The sequence below is a fragment of the Lycium ferocissimum genome, chromosome 9 (genome assembly GCF_029784015.1).
Source record: "Lycium ferocissimum isolate CSIRO_LF1 chromosome 9, AGI_CSIRO_Lferr_CH_V1, whole genome shotgun sequence".
Lineage (NCBI taxonomy): Eukaryota > Viridiplantae > Streptophyta > Magnoliopsida > Solanales > Solanaceae > Lycium > Lycium ferocissimum.
In genome coordinates, this window is record NC_081350.1 from 47,513,800 (window position 1) to 47,536,548 (window position 22,749).

Genomic DNA, 22,749 nt, shown 5'->3' on the forward strand with positions numbered 1-22,749 from the left:
GTGGTCATGTTTGATCATCACCGGCCCTGTCCTCCACAGGGAGAGTATTGGCATTATTCAACAATGAATTGGGCTAGTAATTTTGAACACTGAATGGTTAAATCATCGGTGCTAATATTAACGCAACAATCTCTAGTAATCTCTAACATTCTAAATTTACATGATGAATCATCGACTCTATTGAATCTTTAAAAGTATAGACAATAAATAAAGAATGCTTCTGCATTCAGCAAAGTGGTTTGATTTCCTCTCCTCCCCACTGAGTCATTGACCAAACCTAAAAACAAGGAGAGAAACTCCACTTTGACAAGCAACACATACATGTTGACAATGGTGCTAATAGAGTAAATGCTAATCTTAATTTCAGCTAATTCAACAACAAATAGCATGTGGTTGGTCGTGTCTTCTGGTTGTTTTATACCAGACATTCGTACAAGCTTAAATTAAATCTCCTAAAGAACAAAAGTTGAAACAAGAAGTTTTGTAGTTTGAAGCCAACGCATTACACCTCTTTGATGATAATGCAAAGAACAAAGAACTTGCGGTTCGCTTCCCTAGTTAGTTCTTGTCTTATGTAAAAGAGAAAAGCAGCTTCTTGATTAGGAAGAGCTCTTTTTCTTCTTTTTATATTGAGTTGCTTTTTATTGAGCTTGTAGAAAGAATGAAAAAATGGGCTTAATATCTGTCATTTGCATCCTACTCTATTATTCTGTTCAGTATTGATCCCTGGAAAATTACTGATAACTATTAGCACAGTTTCTTAAAGTGCTCCCTGGTGATGCATTCTTGCACGGAAAAAGCATATTTTACTAGGAAAAAAATCCAACGGAGGTTAAAGTAGGTACCACCTACTGACTACTGAAAGTCCCCTCTCAAAGACCCAAAAGAAAAAAGAGTTGCTCTCCCAATTTCAGATTGACTGCCTCTGTCGCTAGTTTATCATAATGTTCGATTTCAACTCGGCCAAATTCAAAGGCCAATTCTGCACCCCAAGACTTGAGAAACCTTGACCTTATGTTGAACATTCAAAAGTTCATTCTGTACCTCTTACTGGGCAAATGAAGAATGCAACAGCAACTACTTGAAACTTCTATTCGATTTAAGTTATGTTATTAAGATTCTGCTATATTTAACAAATTAACAGGCTAAATTGATATTAAAGAACAATCTGAGAGCTAATCCAAATATTGAACGGGCCCATACAGCAAGACTGCGTGAGACTTGGGGAGGGAAGATCATAAGAGATGTGGATTGAACGAGCAAAGGGCTATTGGAAAAGTAATTCTCATTATTCGCTCCTCGCCTTAGACTTTAGAATATCTGAAAAAATTGCAAAATGGCAATTTCCTCTTCCCTGTGTGTATATTTCCTGTGTGTCCAACTGCTGAAAATGCATAAGAGCAGTTGCATTGCATGGCCCTCAAATGCTGAAAGTCACAATAGGTAGCCTTGATGATGTTTATATTGAATGCCCGACCGAGAGTTAGATCTGAAACCTCTGATGATTATTTCTTGCTGGAAACGTAAATGCCAGATATTATGGCTATTCCTGCAACTGCAGCTCCAAGGGTTGTCACAATTTTGGCGACAGTAATGAGGGGTTTGGGTGACGGTATTGTCAGTAGTTCCTCAACCTGTGGCAGCATATAAGTACACAAGAAGCCCTCAATAATTTACAGGTAAGAAAGCTCAGTGAGTCTTAGACATCAAGCCCTGCTTTCATATATTTTGGGATGCACAACAGAGGATATACAAGTCTTAAGGAAATTGTGACTAAGAAGAAATGTCTATCACCTCAATAGGTTGCTTCCAGTTCTTTTTAATTCCTGGCAGATGACCCTTACCAACAACTGCAACAACAGAGTTGTGGTCACGGGCAACTTTTAGTAACATTGATGACATGAACCTGCATAGAGAGAGAGAGAGAGAGAGAGAGAGAGAGGGGGGAAGATACATCAGATTTGTTAAATGGTACAAGTAATTACTTTGAAGATTGTCAAATGTCAAGACCAAAATGTTGGTTCAATCACTCTTTCTAGATTCTTTTTATTTACAAGGCGGGAAGAATTAACTTACTATTAGTCTGCTTGATTAGACAAATAAAACAGTTTGTGCGAAGCACTAACGTAGGACTTTAACCTATTGGTAATTACCATACTGTAGCTGAATTAGCCAAAGACTGATGACAATTAATCTTAAAAGACTTATAAGCAAGATATATCTTCCTTTTTTTTATAGTCCAACCAAACAATCACTAATTATGTTGGGTGTGAGGTTGGGGATTGGGGGTTGGGGGGTGTTACAAGTCTTTCGCCACCATAAGCTATTGAAACTTCATTTAAGACTAAGGGAGTAGTACAGCAGCACTGGCTTTATTTCTGGGAAAACTAGAAGCGAAATAGAAGGTAGTGATAAGCATTAAAACTCTCTGGAAACTAGAAGTGAATAAAGGAAGTGATAAGCAATGAAACACAGGGAATTCCTTGAGAGAACTCTCTCATTATGCCTTTCACCTGAAGGAGCACAACTGTGAGATAGAGCACCACTCTCAATCTCTACATATATGAGTCCCTGTACTCAAATTAATTGAGATTATATGACTACATGTGCAAAGACATTATCTAACAGCCTAAAATCAAATGTATATCAACCCAAACTAAGAAAGAATATCTAAAAATATATGAAGCAATTAATCAGAGTATGCTCAATGATTTGATCTGGAATGACTTAGTGAGACAAAAACCATCTAATTCTAAAATCTTCAGTACCAATACCGGACCTGACAGTATGTTCCTGGTTCTAGACTCAAAGTCAGTAAACAACTATAATAACACCTTGAATTCAAGCAGGCAACATAACGAATTTTTATCATACCAATAGAACTTGCATTTGCGTTCGGAAGGGGGGTTTTGGGGGTGGGGGGGAGACATTGTATGCAAATCAGAGGCACTTACTGATCTCGCTCATGAACTAGGGTATCCATAAGAGTTGGGAACTGCTTGCTCATTTCTTGAATTACAAGAGTCAACATGTCAACATCATCCATTTCCTTCAACTGCCCACCAAAAATAGTTTGGTATAAGCAACATAAGATATTCTTCTTCATAAATGAAATTACTTTATGCAGAGAGGGGCAATCCCATAGAATCTTATGCACGGAACCTACCATTTTGACAAGATCTCCAGGCTTCGGTAAAAAAACAGCTTGGAATAATAGAGAGTATACCAATTTTGTCTTGTGCCAAAGTGGCATTTTTGCCCATGTTCTTCGCAACGTCACCTGTTCATAATACAGATATAACAATTCATTACACTGAAAAACAAAAGGAAAACCAAATATACTGAGCAGGAACTCTATGCAGAACTGTTTCTTTATTTTTTCATGTGGAAAATACTACCAAAGAAAGTGTAATTGTAAGCTGATAACATCATGCAAGCATAAGAAACCCCATATGTTTATAAAGATCCTGCTCCATGAAAGTGGTATTCAAGTGCATTTAGAAAAGGGGGAGGAATTTTGCTGATTGATCTGGAATAAGATGAATTTCTAGAATATAATCAGGTTTGTTCACAAATAACTCTTATCCTGTAAGCTGAGTAGACTATTCAACAACACAGATGATTAATTGTTTTCTACTATATCTCAGGGGGAGAGAGAGAGAGAGAGAGAGGGGGGAGGAAATGCAGAAATGCTTCCTACTTGACCAACTCTTATGTTTACCCGACACAACAGGACAGCAACGTCAATTGTGCCGTAATCACACGGGTATGTAGTGATGCAAAAAGATTATCCAATTAAAGAAGGAATGCACATGATCAATTTTGAGAAACAGAAGCAAACATACAAATTCAATGATGGAACGAATCAAAATGTCTTACTTGCACAGGACGGTCACCAAGAATCACTTTCCCACCGTACTTCATTGCTTCTTCATATGCCACACGGAATTCTGCCCCGGGAAAAACCTCAAGCTTGCTCGCAACCTAAAATGCAACGTAGATTCAATGAGTGATCAGCATGTCCAGAGCGCTGATGTTAAGGTGCAAAGTAGCACTTCCTAACAGTAAAGCCGACTTGTGAGATAAACACCATGCCTTGGCAAGAAACCAGCTGTAGAGTATCCCAAATGGATTTTGATTTTTCTTCCACATCTCGACCATTTCTCCCATAGTTGGTACCTGGCCATCTCAGGGATAGGTAATATTAGAAATTAATTAAACCTAAAATACCCTACCTTTATCAACAATCAAACAAAAAAAATTAAACCTAAAAAGGAAAAAATGAAGATCCACCCTACCATCTTTCATATAAAAGAAGTACTAAAACTAAATGATACAAACACTAGGTAACATGAAAATACTCAAATAAATGATAAATCAAGCAAGGACAGACTCTCAGAATATAGTTATCTGCTTCATTAAGAAAAACTAGGTGTCATTAATATGTTTGCTCAGAAAATTAAGACATTAATACCATGATGTCAAAAAAACATATGCATAGACGTGAGAGAGAGAGACAGAGAGAGAATAGAGTTCTCTGGCATAGCATATATCAAAAAGGTCATTTTTCACTTTTCATCTATGTCCATGACCGAGATGACATAGCAACATACCCATCTGATACACCCTTGATTGAATCTGGATTTTTCGCATGGCCAGTCCACTGGAATATGTATTACTCTTGATGTGCCTTAGTAAAGTCAGGATAGACATGTTTAAATCTATAACATCTAATAAGTAAAAAAATACAAATTGCAAAAGATCAGAAAAAGAGAAATATGGAGATTTTGACGTGTCTATGAAATACTAACGTGAGACAAATCACAAAATGCCATCAGTCGACACGAACTGATGATGTCTACATAGTTGCATATCTGCTGCATATTAAACCCGTCAACCGGTCCGGTAAAACCGGAACCGTTTATTACATACCGGTCCGGTTTCGATATTTTTGAGACCGGAACCGGACCGATTAAACCGGTTAAACAGGTGGAATTAAAAAAAAATATATATATATAGCCGCTGGGGCTGGGCTGTTGCCTGTTGGACCGTTGGGCGACGGTCCATTTGCAAAAATGGTTGTTGCCAAATGGTCCCGAACCCATTTTTTGCCCCCCAACCGCCCAAATTTTTTTTTAACACTTTAACCCATCCCCCACCCCTATATAAACCCTCTCCATTTCCATTTTAATCCACACCAATTCACTCTTCTCTTTCTCTTAAATCTCAATCTCTCAATTATAGTTACTTTGCAACAATTAGCCATTTTAAATTTCTCTCAAATAAATATTATAAATTCTTATTATAGTTTCAATTATTAATTTTGCAATTATAATATTGTTGGTGGAGTTAATGATTTTGCAATAATCCGAAGTAGCTTTGGTGGATTTGCAATTCTAGCCGCCTTCACTTTGTTGAAATTAGTCCGGCAATTTGGTACCTTCGTTCCAACTCTATCTTTATTTTTCGCAATTTATTTTTAGCAATTTAATTTGTTGCAATTTATTTTCTTGTGATTTATTTGAGTGTGATTTAAATTAATTCTATTTAATAATAGCGAAGAGATTTAAACGTGGTGCAGGTAGTAGTGGTTTGTTAGGAGTGGGCTTAATGAGGAAACATTTGTGGAAGAAACACCTAATTTAGATATTGATGTTGGTGGAAATAATCCACTTTTAGGTCATGAGGCAATGCAACAATATTATACCGACACTTTTAATGAAATTGATGATGATGATGATGATGATGAAACACAAGCCCCCGAAAATCCCATAGGAGATACATGTCCTGCACAATCACATACACAAGACAAACCGCCTAGAACTCGTAAGCCAACCGCTAAAATTTGGAAATTTATGACTAAGGATAGGGAAAGCCAAACAGTTAAATGTACCCTATGTGGACAAGTATTTGCTTTTAGGCAAGGAACTAGTAAGGATGGTGGAACGGGTACACTAAATGGTCATATGAGAAAGAAACATATGGATGTTTGGGGAGAGCAAACGGGTTCAAATGTGGGGGTATTCAAATGACGATAGACCCACGAACCGGTAAAAATTTTAAGTATGACAAGAAAAAAGAGCGTGTAGAAATAGCTAAAATGGTAGCTTATGATTGTTTACCATTTTCCCTTCCTTCGGGTTTGGAGTTTGTTACTTACATTCAACGTTGTTATAATCCATTATTTGAGGGTATTCCTAGAAGTACTTCTAGAGCAGATGTTATAGATTTGTATAATAAATATAGATTTTATTTGCGCCGTGTATTTAATTCTTTAAATTATAATATTTCTCTTACCGCTGATTTGGGTCTTAGTCTTAACAAATTAGATTTTTTTGCTATTACATGTCATTGGGTTGATGACAATTGGGTTATGCAAAAAAGAATTATAGCTTTTTTATATGATGAAGGAAAAGGTCGTCACGATGGAAAAATTTTAGCGGATTCAATGTCTACTATTATGAGATTTTTTAACATTTATAGAAAAACACTTTGTATTGCTTTAGATAATGCTTCTAATAATACAAAGGCGATTGGTCTTTTAAAAAGAGAATTAAACCCTCCGCTAAAAAATATTTTTCATGTGAGATGTAGCTGTCACATTTTAAAAACCCTCCGCTAAAAAATATTTTTCATGTGAGATGTAGCTGTCACATTTTAAACTTAATTGTTAAAGATAGTCTTGTGTGTTTTGACGATTCTATTCAAAAAGTTAGAGAAGCGGTTGCGTTTCTTTATTGTAATGCTAATAGGGGAAGACTTAGAGATTTTAAGAATGCTTGTGTGGAAAATAACCTTAGACCTAGGAAAATTCAAGTAGAAATTGAGACTAGGTGGAACTACACTTACATTATGCTACAACAAGCATATGAGTATAGGATTCTCATACCACAAGTTCACAACAAATATTATATTAATAGTGATGATTGGTTAAATTTTACGCATTAGGAAGATGTTAAGGAATGTGTTGAACTCTTAGAAAATTTTTATAATGCAAATCTTGCTTTTTCTAAACAATTCTATCCCACGGTAACCGAAATTTTAGCCTACTTAGCGGAAATAGCTAGAGTTGTACAAGAGTATAAACATAAACCCGGTTATCAAGCGGCTATTTTTGATATGATAATCAAATTTAAGAAGTATTTTTTTCCCATCCCAACTTTATTTATATTGGGATCTCTTTTAAATCCTTGTTTAAAAGTGTCTTATACTAAAGCATTGGTTGGTCAAATTTATACATTTTTAGAAATTGAAGAGGAGTTCAACCATCTTTAGTCAAGCCAAACTAGCTATTGATGACGAGTTTAGAAAAGTTTTTACTCATTATTCTAATTTGGAAGAATGTGCTACACCGTTGCTCCACGCCTACTACTTCTCAAAGTAGCAAAAAGAGCTTGTCGGGTTTGTCGCATTTAAAAGTTTTAAATTCACAGCCAACTCCTTCTTGTAGTGCAAACTTTGATGAATATAACTTTTATTTGATGCAGCCAAATGTGGATATCAAGGAACTAGATGAGTTGGACGTCTTAGAATGGTGGAAGAAATACAAGGCAAGTCATCCGATACTCTCAAGAATGGCTCGAGATATCCTTACGGTTCAAGTATCAACCGTGGCTTCGGAGAGTGCATTTAGCCAAGGAAGACAACAAATTGGAGACCATAGACACTCATTATCCGGCTTTAGCTTGCAAGTACTAGTGTGCATTCGAGATTGGATTAGATCGGAGCGACGCAACTACAACTTAGAAGCGGAGGAAGGCGAAGAGGAAGAGATTGAAGATTTGATAGCAAGTGGACCGGACCAAATGAAAGAATTTGAAGATATCTCCATGGCCGAATATGATATGGGGGAAATTAACCAAATGATTGAGAATTGGTGATTTTATTATTCTACTATTTCTTTGCAACTCATAAATTATTTGCAAGTTAAAAAAAAACTACAACTTGCAAATAAATGTCATCCAAGAATGAATAAAATATATGGCTCATTGAGCTTTCTTCTATTTACTTGTGTTCATATTTTTACTTATATTAAATTAGGAATATACCTAAAATATACTAAGAATATACTTATGATATACATCTACTTAAATTAAAAACTAGAAAGTTATATACTTGAATGAAAAATAACTAAAATATACTAAGAATATACTTATAATATATAGTATACATATATATGTTTAAGTTATATATAACTTATAATATATAGTATACATATATATGTTTAAGTTATATATAACTTATATATATGTAAGTTATACATATACATATAACTTATACTATATATAGTATAAAACATAGCAGGATCGCGTCGCCGCATGATGCCATCTAGGTAACAACAGTTTTACTAGGTTACCGACCCTGGCATTGGGGTTGTTCCTACCAGAACAAGTCCAACAAACGCCCTAAAACGCCATCCTCGGCTAAACGGGCTAACAACAGGACCACCGCCTGGTTATGAACGGTCACTTTGGGTCGATCTCTACCTAACCTTAAACATCATGTTTTGGCTTTGATCATGATGCATTACAGCATTATTACCATGATCTCAGTAGTCTAGTGTGACGTAATTCAACGGAGTATTTAGCCTATAAGGCTAAACATGAACTGAATTATATATAAAGAAATTAAAATAAAAATAAAAATTATACCTTAAGGATGAAGGTTGTGCTCAGCAGAGAAGGAGTTTATATGAACAAGCTTTTTATTTATAAGAAAATTTTTACAGGGAGAGAATGGGAGAGAGTTCATGCTTGGGGAATCAGACTTGCCTCTAAATTTGGAAGTATGATCCTTATATAACGAATCATGAATACTAAACAACAAAATTAAAAAGTAAATGGCTAAATAACATTATGGCGGATAAAAAGTAAAAGTAAAGTAAAAAGCAAAAGCGGCCAAAAGTAGCCGAAAGTAAAAACATAATTATTACAACTTTAATAATTAAAGCTGCTTTATAAAAGCAGATTCCTACTTTATAAAAGTAGCCGCCTAGTGGCGGGTCCCACCAATTATTTCATCGGTGTCTTGCCCTTGTCTTTTGTAGAGCTGGAAGATTCTTCCGTCTGACCAAGGAATTTGGCCGCAAATTGTGCAAAGTCCTCGGTATTAGCTGGACTTTGAGATTCTCCTGCTAAGACTTGAGTATTATAGTCTTAACATCATCATCATTATCGGTGGTATGACCGACGGATGCCATTGATGTATCAGAAATAGCTTCCATATTAAGATGCTGCATTAAATTAGATTTGAATTCTTCCACATATGTAGCTATAAGCTGCTCTGGGGGAATTGCTCCTTTCTTCATCTGGATTTTTTTAGCAATATGCTCAAAGGGACTAGAAACCTCCTTTTGTTTAGAGTTAATGGAGTCCTTATAATGTGCAATGGTGGTTTTAATTTGATTTATTAAATCTTGTCCTGGGATAGTTCCATCTTTTGATTTTGCAATAATTTTTTCCAGAATTTTGTATAAAAAATTCTGTTTAAGCAAGGCATATTTTGCGGGGTATAACCCACCTCAACTGACCATTTCATAATCCGTGGAATAGATAATTCAATGAAGAAATACATCTTAGAAATTTCTTCAGAGAAAGTAATATTATTTTCCAAATCTATAATTTTTGGAGAAACATCAACCCATTCAAGATATAAACTTTTGAAGGGTTACTTAAAGATTTCTTGTTGGACCATAATGGATCCACCATTGATAAAACCAATTTGGAATGCCACTTTTATAAACATTGGCACAGATTTTTATAAACCATGAGTGTTTCCTATTAGGATTCTCATATAGAAGAGCTTTATTAAAGTTATCAACATAATCCCAATAATTGAATTTAACTGGGACCTTTTGTTCTGGGTGGATATAATCCCTGTCCTTTAACGGACTTATTCCCCATCCATTTGGAGAAAATATCTTTTTTATGATAATTTTTTAAAAGTTATACATCTTTTTGCTATTAGCAGGATAAAAATGCTGAAATTCAGCTGACCCTGTATATGAAAGGATCATTTCATAATTCATCCGATATTTATAAGTCGGAGTAGCGTATGACGCTGTATCAAAATACCTTTGCATTATTTGCCAAGGTTCATCCTTCCATTCTGTTGGTCATACCACTGATAATGATGATGATGAAGAAGACTATAATACTCAAGTCTTAGCAGGAGAATCTCAAAGTCCAGCTAATACCGAGGACTTTGCACAATTTGCGGCCAAATTCCTTGGTCAGACGGAAGAATCTTCCGGCCTCACAAAAGACAAGGGCAAGACACCGATGAAATAATTGATGGGACCCACCACTAGGCGGCTACTTTTATAAAGTAGGAAAGCAGCTTTAATTATTAAAGTTGTAATAATTATGTTTTTACTTTCGGCTACTTTTGGCCGCTTTTGCTTTTTACTTTACTTTTACTTTTTATCTGGCCATAATGTTGTCGGCCATTTACTTTTTAATTTTGTTGTTTAGTATTCATGATTCGTTATATAAGGATCATACTTCCAAATTTAGAGGCAAGTCTTGGATTCCCCAAGCATGAACTCTCTCCCATTCTCTCCCTGTAAAAATTTTCTTATAAATAAAAAGCTTGTTCATATAAACTCCTTCTCTGCTGAGCACAATCTTCATCCTTAAGGTATAATTTTTATTTTTATTTTAATTTCTTTATATATAATTCAGTTCATGTTTAGCCTTATAGGCTAAATACTCCGTTGAATTACGTCACACTAGACTACTGAGATCATGGTAATAATGCTTTAATGCATCATGATCAAAGCCAAAACATGATGTTTAAGGTTAGGTAGAGAGCCCGGCCCGGGCGGATTTTTCATAACCGGGCGGTGGTCTGTTAGCCCGTTTAGCGGGATGGCGTTTTAGGGCGTTGTTGGACTTGTTACGGTAGGAACAACCCCAACGCCAGGGTCGGTAACCTAGTAAAACTGTTGTTACCTAGATGGCATCATGCGGCGGCGCGATCCTGCTATGTTTTATGGTATTAGAGCCATGGTGTTCTAGTAGTAATAGGTGATGTAATTCAACGATTTAATATCATGAATTTTATAAATCGAAAAAGAATTGTTAAAAATAGTAAGAAAGAGGAATATGATACTCCTCAAGAACTTGATCTCCTTAATAAATGGACGATTCCTAAAATAGAACTGATTAATATATCAAATGGGTACTTTTGAGAAATTAGGTCTCAAACAAATAGTTAAAACTACTGAAGAAACTATGACTGTAGATAATGATCATGCTACTTTTAGACTATTATCTGACAGTGATCTTGCCTCTTATAGGGTAACCCACAGATTTATGCATATTGAGTTAATTCAGGTTGCATTCAAACCTTTAACTTTAAGAGGTTTACCAGAAAGCTTTATAGCAGCTTTAAGGGATGGTAGAAATAGAAAGCTGGAAGAAATCCTCATAGGAATGGTCCAAACAAGTTTAGCTTATGGTCCAGTTTATTTTAATGCTTATCCTAACTTGCAGGTATCCTTGCAAGATGACAATTCTTTAGATGCTTTAATATTAAGTATCAAATTGCATGGTTATGATTATATGCCAAGTACAGAGGTAATATGCATCTGTTATAGAATTTATTATAAACCATTATATACTATGAATCCTATGTGTAAAATCATGGATTTAAAAAATGAAACTATTTTAATAGAAACTAATTTTGGTAAATCCAAAATTATGACTCAAAGACCTATCAAGTGAAATGAAATAGATTTCCCTAAAGAGTGGGTCATTGAAGGAGCAACACCTCCTCAAAATGTTTTTACTGAAATTTCAGAAATAGAACAGATCCCAGATGGGACAGTAAAACTAAGATTTCATGATCCTACACCTGCATTAGAAGATAATGAACATCATAGTGTTCGATTTAGTTTACCTAGATCTGTGTCTTCTTGTAGATCTTACATATCTCCTATTGATTATATTGTGCAGACCCCATCAAGAGCATCTACTTCTCAAATTAGAGATAATGATTCTAATAGAATTAGTAATTTGAAGATTGACCAGGATAATATTGTAACTGGTATCAAAGACCCAGAATTAACTGAGTCAGACATGAATTTTCCAAGTATTTAATGGATCAAGTCCAAAAAATTGATTTTAGTCGGGGATCACCCGCAAGATTACAAATTAGTAAAGAGTTTTATACTCCTCAATGGGAACCATTTAGAAAATGGTTTTTTGAAAATTTTAAACCCGAGGAAACAATAATTTTTCAAGAAGAATTTTTCATAAAATAAGATTATATATATATATATATATATATATATATATATATATATATATATATATATAAGTTATATAACCTAAGTATATTGATATATATATATAAGTATATTCTTACTATATTTTAGGTATATGTAGTATAACTTAAGCATATAACTTAATATATATATAGATATATACACGTATATCTTTGTATTCTTTGACTCTTTCTTTGTTAGCTTTGTTAGTCGATAAATATATAAACTTTACTTATAAACTTATATAACATATGTAAATATACCTACAATATACTAATAAATACTATAATATATATATATACTATACAAAAAACAAAAAAAAAGGAGGGGTTTTGGACGTGTTTGAACCGGACCGGTTCCAGTTTCGGGTTTTTAACCGGTAAACCGGAACCGGCTGCCAGTTCCGGTTTTTTAACCGGAAACCAGTTCTGGTTTTTTAACCGGAAACCGGCCGGCTCCGTAACCGGTTACCGGTCCGGTCCGGTTGACGGGTTTACTGCATATGTTTCAAATTTGATGACATACAAGTAACATTAATTAAAGGGAAAATGAGGAGCATGTCTCCTAACCGCAGAAAGCTCCCTTTTTTTAAACAATGTTTTACCAAAATGCTTAGGAGAAATAAAATGCTGGAATCCTCACATGTTTCCAAAGTTTTCTGCAAACTCCATGAATTCTGGAATGACAGAAAGAGAACCTACTAATAGAATAAACAATTATAATACTTACTGTCAGACATTAGTTCCATGCTTCAATTTTATTTTATTTTTCTTTCGAGCTGAGGGTCTATCGGAAACAGCCTCTCTACCAAGGTAGGGATAAGGCCTGCGTACACCCTACCCTCCCCAGAGCCCACTTGTGAGACTACACTGGGTATGTTATTGTTCTAGTTGTATTGTTAGACATTAGTTACCATAATGCTGAATATTCTCCTAACACAACTAAAATTGAGGTTGTTAATAGTGGTTGCTTGAGTTCATTGGATGAATTACATTTGACATTCTCTCGGGTATTGAACTTTGGGTACTCTTTTAACTAGATTGGCTTTCAAGCTATATGAATTTCCAGCTTTTTCTCCTATAATTGCTTGATATTAAGATAAAATTCTGCAGGAGCAGGTTTTAGGTTCCATTTGGTTAGGTTTGAGCTTATGTTCTCCTATAATTGCTTGAAATTAAGATAAAATTCTGCAGGAGTAGGTTTTAGGTTCCATTTGGTTAGGTTTGAGCTTATGTTGCCTGGTGTCTGTTGCACTATGTGTATTTATTTTAGTGATTTTTTTTTTTTTTACGACAATGGAACCCGCAGACACTACCCTTCGGGTGCGCACAGGGTAAACCCTGCTCCTGTGCAATAGCCCACAAACCACACAGAAGAAATAACCCGCACTAGGCTAATTCCCTGCTGAATATTTTAGTGAATATTTTCTTGAGGATGACGCTGCAGATCTCTTAGTCATATCGTCTATGAATTTAGAGGGAACGTTTCAAGACCTCCGCGCTCTCTATATGGGTGTGCACCTGAATGTAGCTTGAATATTAGCTTGAGTTTTGCATCCTACATAAGGAGTCATTTATATTAGATGTCCTCCCCGCCCCACCCCCCCTACCGAACCAAAGATTTCTGCAGCTGCATGAATTCTGAAATGGACAAATGGTAATAAGAGAGCCTACTAATAGAAAGACTGACCTTTAAATTCTGAGGTGTAAGTACACCCACGCGACCTGAGCATAACTCCAAGAAAACAACCTATCACCATCAATCGATTATGAATAAGACTGATGTTCAAAAAATTAAAAAAGGAGAGAAAAATATGGCATGCACCACAGTAGCCGCCAAACCTCTGGTTTCAAGAAATTGATCACTGCTTCAACTTCTTGGCATGATTCCTGTAACCATGCAAAGTAAAGTAAAGATGATTATACACCCTTTATAACTCAACCTGTTTTGTAACATCTATTTCTTTAATATGAATGATTAACTCGATAGAAAGTCGATATAAGCCGCATATAAAGATTCGAACTTTATCAACCTAAAAAAGAGAAAGGAGAAAATAAGAAAGAGAACAACAACATACCCAGTGTAATCCCACAATTGAGGTCCGGAAGAAATAAGAAAGACAAGGTATGGCAATAGAGAAAGTACATACTCATTCAAGCTTAGTTTGTTTAAGGGATGGGAGCTTAGTCAAGGTCGCTTAATGTCACGACATCTACTGTTAACTTCTTAACTCCAAGAAGTGTCAATCGTATTCTTCTATTTAACCATGAACCAGTAGATGTTGAGTCAAATCCAAGACTAAAAGACATCTCATCAAGCAATGCTCACAAGATATCTAATAATCCTATGTTGTTAGAGCAACATTTCAGCAAATTTATTATTGATGAACTATTGATTCCATCTCCGCTGGTGGAAGCTGAATTATATCAAAATAAAATTCTAGCCTAAAGAAACCTTATGCAGAAAAAGTTATTGAAGTCTGAATACTACAAAGCACCTAATTCTCCTCATAAAATAATGCTAGTAGAATTACTAAATAATTGCAACAAACAGGAAATGTGATTTCTATCACCTCCTTCAACTCAACAGAGAGAAAAATTATGTAAAACATTCTACAGTTACCAATTTCAAAAAAAATATATATATATATATGTAAAGCCTTCACTCTTGTACACTTTTTTCACATCTCTTTGCGATTACTAGTTGTACGATTTCCAACAAACTTAAAAAAGGATGAATATCGACATTTTTCACTCAAATTTCTCCGTTCTAAAATTAATTCTAATAAAGTACTGTCTCCGTTCACTTTTACCTGCCATGTTGCGCTTCTCGAGAGTCAAACTACTTGAACTTTGATCAACATTTTAAGATGCATTTTTTAATATGAGGAGAAGAATTGCAACTTATACTAGTATTTTTCATATAGTTTTCGAACATCTAAATTTTAATTTTAAAATATAAATTAAAATAATTCTATTCAGCTCGGAAAATTAGTCAAATCGACTCTGGAGAAGCGAAATGTAATAATCTAATTTAATTTAGCTCTGAAAATTAGTCAAATCGACTCTGGAGAAGCAAAATGTAAAAATCTGATTCAATTTAGCTCTGAAAAAAGTCAAATTGACTCTGGAGAAGCAAAATGTACTAGTCAAATTGACTGCGAGAAGTGAAATGTAATAATCTAATTCAATTCAGCTCCAAAAATTAGTCAAATCGCCTCTGGAGAAGCTAAATGTAATAATCTAATTCGATTTAGCTCCGAGAAAAATCAACTCAGCTCTAGAGAAGCGAAATGTAATAATCTTAATTCAATTTAGCTCCGAAAATTAGTCAAATTGCCCCTATAGAAACAAAATATAATAATCTAATTCGATTTAGCTTCGAAAGAAGTCAAATTGACTCTGAAGAAGCGAAATATGACAAGTAAAAAAAAAAATTAAAAAAATCATTAAATTTACCTTAGAAACGTGTGCAGTACCAACAACATACACATCACAAACACCTCCATCAGTAGTATTCGAATCACAAGTTAACATCATTACACTCCTCGCTAATTCCTCCGGTAAAACCTTCCTTTCATATCCTTCACTTTCACCTTCTACATTCGCCGAAGCTACCTCCGACCCTCCTCCTTGCTCCTCATTAAACCTCACCGAAGCTACTTCCGAGCCTTCCGAATTCGTCAAATTACCATTTTCTCCCTCAGCGTGAATAGGATTTGAACTGCTCATCTCCGCCGCCGTACGCCGTCCGTTTAGCGCAGACTTTACGGAGGCTGAGAATGAGTTGTGGTTTAGGGCGACGGAATGTTTAACGGTGAATGAGTTGAACCGGATTGACTGGGTTGTTGAGTTGAGGAACGTGAATCGGCGAGTTATTAAGCGATGATGGAGCATGGAGGTTTTATTAAGATTGTGTGTTTTAAAGGTGTAACTGTTTTATACTAGTACTTTATTGTGTTTTGTATGTATGTATACCTTGCTTTGGATAGTGGAGGTGATGACACGTGCTAAGAGGATGTGACTCGATTCTTTGCTATGTCATACCTTACTTTAGGGGTCGTTTGATGCTGCGATATTAGGCGGGATATCAGAAACATTGCTTGTAGGATTAATTTTGTATATATTTGGTAGAAGATATAATACGCTTATCTTAAAACAAAATATAAAAAGTCGTCACAAACTTAAAGATGAGATATTCCGTCTTGCACGTTAATCACGGGATTATTTTATCTCAAATCTCTTTAGATGGGATAAATTAGTCCCAAGAGATGGGATAAATTAATCCCAGGATTATAATCCTTGGATAATTTTGTCTACATACCATGGTTTACTGTTAAGTTTTTGCGGTTTATATGTAGCATGGTTTAAGGGATTTTTTACATGTGTAAAAAAATTTTACTAGGTATTTATCATTAGTAGATATAGTTCAAAATATTAGAATACATAGCTAATTTTGACTAGTTAATTATAATTCACATCAAATACGTGTTAATTTCGAATATGCAGCTGCTCTTGGGTTTAGTATCAGAATAGTTGACAACCTTAGAATTCATGGCTTCTTCTCGGTCATCCCAACTCCGATACAACTCAATGGAAAGAGATTCCGGAATTTCAAAAAAGAAATTGGTTGGATCTATTAGTAACACAGAATGGTGATTATTTGAATGAATCCATGGCCACCACCGTCGTCATCTCTCCGTCGCCAAATCACAACTCCCTCCTCGTCGGCGGCTATACATGGCATGTGTGCCTAATTGTTCCATGGCTTCTTTTTCGTCATCGACAACAAACATGCACGAACCATTTCACGAAGTATGTGTCCGGATAGTCCAAAGTCTGAATAGTTAGCTCTCGGCCTTCCGGTCAAAAAACAACGTCGATGAAGGTGTGTAGGTGCATTATTCCGTGGTAGGGATTGTAACTTTCCATAATTTCCCATTTGTCACTCAACATCGGAACCTTGCTTTTTTCTTTTTTTGATGATGGACGAAGTGAATGGTATTTTTGTTCCAATTTTTGCCTCTTCTTCTCCGTCTAAATCAAACTTTTCCTTACCATAATGGTTGAATTCCTATTAGTATCTATGATACAAGTCGAATCCTAGATGTAGAAATAGAAGAAGGTGGATCCCCTCTCCATCGGAAATTCATGGCTTCTTCTTCCTCATTTCTCCTCCACCGCCACCGTCGTCATCTCTGGCCGGAATCCATGGCCAACCGACTGGATTTTTCTCAGATTTGGGTGTATTTTCTTAGATCTAAGCGTATTTTATTTCTTGTATCTCAGATCTGAGTGTATTTGAGTGTAGTTTATATCTTTTATCTCATATCTGAGTGTATTCGTAATTTTAAAATACAATGTTTCTTTATGTATTTTTAGTCTATATTTCGAAGAAGATCTTTTTGTATACAAATGAATACAGTGAATTTGAATATAGTTGAATATCCACATTTATTTTTGCATTTATGTTGTTTGAACACAACCAAATTTAAATATAATTAATTTAATACAGTGCAAAAGTAACGACAAATGGATACAGCCGAATTGAATACAGCAGAATACAGCCGAATAGATACAACCGAATTGAATCAAAGTTACTGTAGCTATGAAATGTAATTAGCAAAAGTACAAAGTTACTTTCTTAATGTTTCTCTCAGGCACATTTTTCGAGGAAATGTCTTAAAGACACTTTTAGACTCGCCCCTCCATCTCCGGTGATCCCTCGATCCGCATAGGAAACCTCTCTCTCTCTCTCGTCTCTCTCATCTTTTCTCTCTTTCTTCTCTTTCCTTTTCTTTTTATTCTCTCTTGATTGCTAACAATGGATGATACCATTTACTTTGCAATAGGTTACAAGTCTTATGATATCACAAAAAACCCTTTGATACGACGGGAGAATGCATACGGCGGGTGCGAAAAATGCTATAACAAGAACAACTTTTAACAAGAAGACTATGGAATGGATCATGACTGCGGGAAGCATCGAAGATGAAAGGGAATAGGGTGAGAAGATGGAAGAAAAAGGACAACTCTCGAAGTCTTTTTGTGCTAGGAACTTCAACAAGTATAGGAGATATATCGGTTGATTAATGTAAGGGCGAGAAGGAGGTCGGTCATAATTATTCCTCAATTGACATTTAATTCGGGTTGGGTATTCATTGCGGAGAAAGTTGACGGATTCATGTGCAATCACACGGAACATGAGAAAGATAGAAGAAAACGGTAGGCATGATAGAAACATTCCTTATGCGAAGTGATAAAAAGGATAAATGGACTAACGAGAGCGGAGACTGATGTCACAAGCCTGAGATCTACATTAAAGAAGGGAGAAAGAATTTGCATTAATGACGACCAAACAAACCACGATGTAACATTAAAGAGGAGCTTAGTAGGCACATTGAATTTAAAGCGGTCGAGCCACCTGACTTTATCGAGAGATTAGAAGATGGGCTACGACTTATGGAAACAAAGCCATGGTTTGAATATATATGAAATGGGTAATGGGTCTTTTCTCTTCGAGTTTGCTTCGAAGATATTGCGGAGCAAGTTATTGTAGGAGAATGGGCTTGGAGAAATTTTAAGGTCAAGCTACGATGGTGGAACCCAAGAATAGGTGCGGTGGAGGAAAATAATAGACGAGCTCGATTTGGATCGGAATAGTAGGTTTACCCCATTTACGGTCTCGAAAAGTGTTTAGAACCATCGGTGATCAGCACGTGGAGGATGGATGGAGACGAAGAGAAGAAACATAACTAAAGAATCACCTTAAATGGGCTCGGATAAAAGTCAAGGGTGATGGGTCGACATTCCCGAGGAGATGAGTATTGAAGATGATGGTTTTATGCTATACCATACGATTTGGACTAAAGCACCGATAATGGTGGTTCTTGGGGCTGGAGATTCAAATCGTTGCAAATCGGTAAAAAAATAAATATCCGGTGGATAAAGAGGTGGGTAGCACCTTTGAACAATTGACGGATGGAAGTAATGGGAGCCCGTGTGAGAGCACGGGGGCACGTGGACAAAGAGAGAAGGCGGCAAAAAGCAAGTGGGCCTAGGGTTTTTGGGTGCGGTCCACTTCCACGAAGCCGAAGCCCAAACTTTCTTGTGGGCGATCATCCAAAGCCCAAACCAATGTTTCGTTTAAACCAACGGGGAAGACATGTGAGAGCGTAGAGGAAGGCTGGCCCAAGGATTAAAAGATCAAACAACGGCCTCGAAATTTCTCTTGCTGCTTTGATGAATGGGAAAAGCTTTCTGTGCTCTAGACTCTTTCGAAACTCGGTTGAGAGAGGAAAATAATTCACATTCCATGGAAATGGAGCAAAGAAGAGAGGAGAGAATTGATCTGCTCCCTTCAAGAGAGTGAAGATGCCTTAGACAATGAGTGCCAAATAAGATTTGACTTACAACTCCAACAAATTCATAATCTTTGTACATGCATGTGATAAATGTTCCAAATGATCGAGAGAGTAATGAAATCAAAGCTACAAATTGGGTAAGAGGGGAAATTAGGATATAAGCGACAACTATGGAGTAACCGTAGAAGGTTTGAGGAGAAAACATAAGCACTTACTCATGAAACTTGATGCAAGGAAGGCTGCAAGTGAAAAAGATCAAGAAAGGAGGAAGAAAATAGTTGTCTCCCCAAAAAGCAGGGGAATCAGCCTGAATGAAGAGGTAGAAGGAGTTAGAAGCAAAGGGAGAGTACTTGCCTTGTCTTTCGGATGAATGTCAAAATAATCACTTGGAATGTTAGGGGACTTAACAAGATATCAGCAATCTTGTTAAGGCGCTATCTCAAAAATGGAAGGCAAAATTTATTGCTTTTAAGAAAGCAAAAGGTGAACAAGGAGGTGGAGGCTATTGCTAAAAAGTGTGGCCTTGCGGGTGGATGAAGTGTGGTTTCATTGAAGCTATTGGTAGTAGTGGTGAGATCCTGATTATGTGGGATAGCGAGGGTTTGGAGCGAAACATATAGAATACTGAACGGCAATACTCTATTTTCTATAAATTTGAATCGGTCAGAGTGCGCTTCGGTTGGCACAACAAGGGTTTTATGCTCCAAAGTCTGAGAATGGAAAAGGCTTGGAATCTAGGAAGAAATTAAAATCGAGTTTTGTGAAGGGCCTTGGGTAACACAGTGGAGACTTCAACAGCGTACGATTCATGGTGGAAAGAAGAGGTAACGGGATCACAAATGTGATGAATGATTTTTCGGACTGGATAGAAGAACTTCAGGGCTGGCTGATCCTACTTCTTATGGTGGGAGCTTTACTTGGTTTAGGGGAATTAATCACCTCGGTCTGCCGGCGAGAATAGACGAGATTCCTATGCTACACATGGAATGGGAGGAAAAGCTTCAAAACATCGGACGGAAGAATTACGCTAGAATTGTATCTAATCACGGTCCGGTGTCCTTGAATGTGGGAGCCGGGAACGAGAAAACGGTTTCAAGTTTGAAAAGCGGTGGCTAAAGGTGGAGGGATTTAATAAGTTGATCCGGAGCGGTGGAATGATTTCTGGTAGAAGAGTACCACGATTATATTTTTTGTTCAAAGTTAAAGATGCTCAAACGAAACTCAAGAAGGAGCAAAACAACCTTTGGGGAAGTCGCGGCTAGGAAGAACGATCTTAATGAACTAGCGAGATTGACTTGGCTCGGGACCAAAGAGAAGAGGCATGTACGAAGATGAGAGATGATGATAAAGGGCAACAATTCTTCTTGAATTGGAAGAATTGGCTAAGAATGAGGAAGCGGTTAAGAGGCGAAGTCTAGAATACAATGGCTAAAGCGGGGGGATAACAATACGATTTTTTTCCGAGGAGAATGGCAACGCTCAAAGGAGATATAATAACATAGAAACGGATTGGTGGTAAGGGGGAGGAAATAACGAACCAACGAGAAATCAAAATGGAAATGATAGAGTTCTACAAGAAACTTTATTCGAGCGAAGAATGGGCTATCTTTTGAACTTGTGAAGCTGCCCTAAAGATTTATTGAAGAGAAAAGCGGCTCAGGCCATTTACGAAGAGAAGTTTTGCAAATTGTAGACATTTGTGATGGTGATAAAGCACTGGGCACGATGGTTTCACTATGAGTTTCTTAAAGCATGTTGGATAACAATAAAGATGAGAAATGATGTTGACTATCCAAAACTTCCATCGAATGAGTTTTTTGAGAAATCCCTTAATGCTACATTTATAGCTCTTATCCCCGAAGCATGGAAGGAGAGGAACTAAAAGATTTTAGACATAAGTGCGATTGGGAGGGTGTACAAAATAATCTCAAGTTGCTTGAGAGGTAGCAAAACGATTGATGGATAAATTGGTGGATGTCCGCCAAACGGCTTTCTTGAAAGGAAGACAAATTTTGGATGCGACTTTGCTAGCAAATGAGATGATGGACTCTAGGGTGAGGCGAATATAGAATTCTATGTAAGCTGGATATAGAGAAGGCTTATGACCATGCAAACTGGAGATATCTCTTGAAGATTCTCAAGGATATGGGATTTGGCAACAAGTGGTTTAATTGGATTACATTCTGCATATCCAATGTTAAATTTTCACTTATCATCAATGGAAATACTGAAGGATTTTTAATTCTCAAAGGGTAGAGACAGGAGATCCTCTCTCCCCCTCTTCATTTTAGCCATGGAGGGGCTCGATCACATGATCAAGAAAACTAAGACAAATGGTTGGATGAAGGGTTTCGGGGCTTTAACAAATAGGGGTCATGCCATGGAAGTAACTCATCTACATTGTCTGCGAGATGATGCTTTGGTCTTTTGTGAAGGCGAGGTATTATAAGTCGGCATCCGAGGGGGTTATTCTTACCATTTTGAAGGTATTTACGGTGCATGTAAATCGGCACAAAAAAGCCATCTTTTTCCGATGAATCAAGTTGGGAACCCTACGGGAGATAGCTAAGAACTTAGGCAGCACAGTGGGATCTCTGCCCACAAAATACAGGGCCCTGCCCTTGGGTGCTAAAAACAAAGAATTGGAAATTTGGTGTGAGGTGTCTTTGGAAAAATGTGAAAGGAAAGGCTGGCTAGATGGAAAAGCAAGTATCTATCTTTGGGGGGCGAGTGACACTAATAAAATCTGTGATGGATGGTCTTCCTTCTTACATGATGAGCCTATTCCCGATCCCAAAAGCATTGAAAAGAAGTTTAACCAACTGAGAAGAAATTTCCTCTGGCATGGTAACAAAGAAAAGAAAGGTCATAATCAGTGAATTGGGATGATGTGACTCTTAGTAAACTCAAGGAGGTTTGGGGATAAAGAACTTAAGTATATAGAATAATTGTCACTACTTAAGTGGCTATGGAGGGTCTCGCTTTGAAGATAGGGCCTGCTAGAAAAGATTCATTGTACGAAATATGGTCTTAAATCGGTGGACCACTTTAGAAGTTGATGGAACCTTTGGGTGTAGTGTATGGGAGACAATTAGAAGGTTGTGGCCCTTGCTAAATA

General features: G+C 36.5%; 1 protein-coding gene across 1 annotated transcript; it reads right to left on the reverse strand.

Annotated features, from left to right (window-relative positions):
• Positions 1-1,078: 1,078 nt before the first annotated feature.
• LOC132031129 (uncharacterized) lies at positions 1,079-16,192 on the reverse strand. Its single transcript, XM_059420996.1, has 9 exons — positions 15,727-16,192; positions 14,110-14,157; positions 13,958-14,017; positions 4,096-4,179; positions 3,880-3,984; positions 3,167-3,280; positions 2,955-3,055; positions 1,795-1,906; positions 1,079-1,634 (listed from the first exon to the last, which is right to left on the reverse strand). Exons 1-9 carry the CDS (start codon positions 16,162-16,164, stop codon positions 1,506-1,508), a joined length of 1,191 nt encoding a protein of 396 aa, XP_059276979.1. The 5' UTR covers positions 16,165-16,192; the 3' UTR covers positions 1,079-1,505.
• Positions 16,193-22,749: the final 6,557 nt, after the last annotated feature.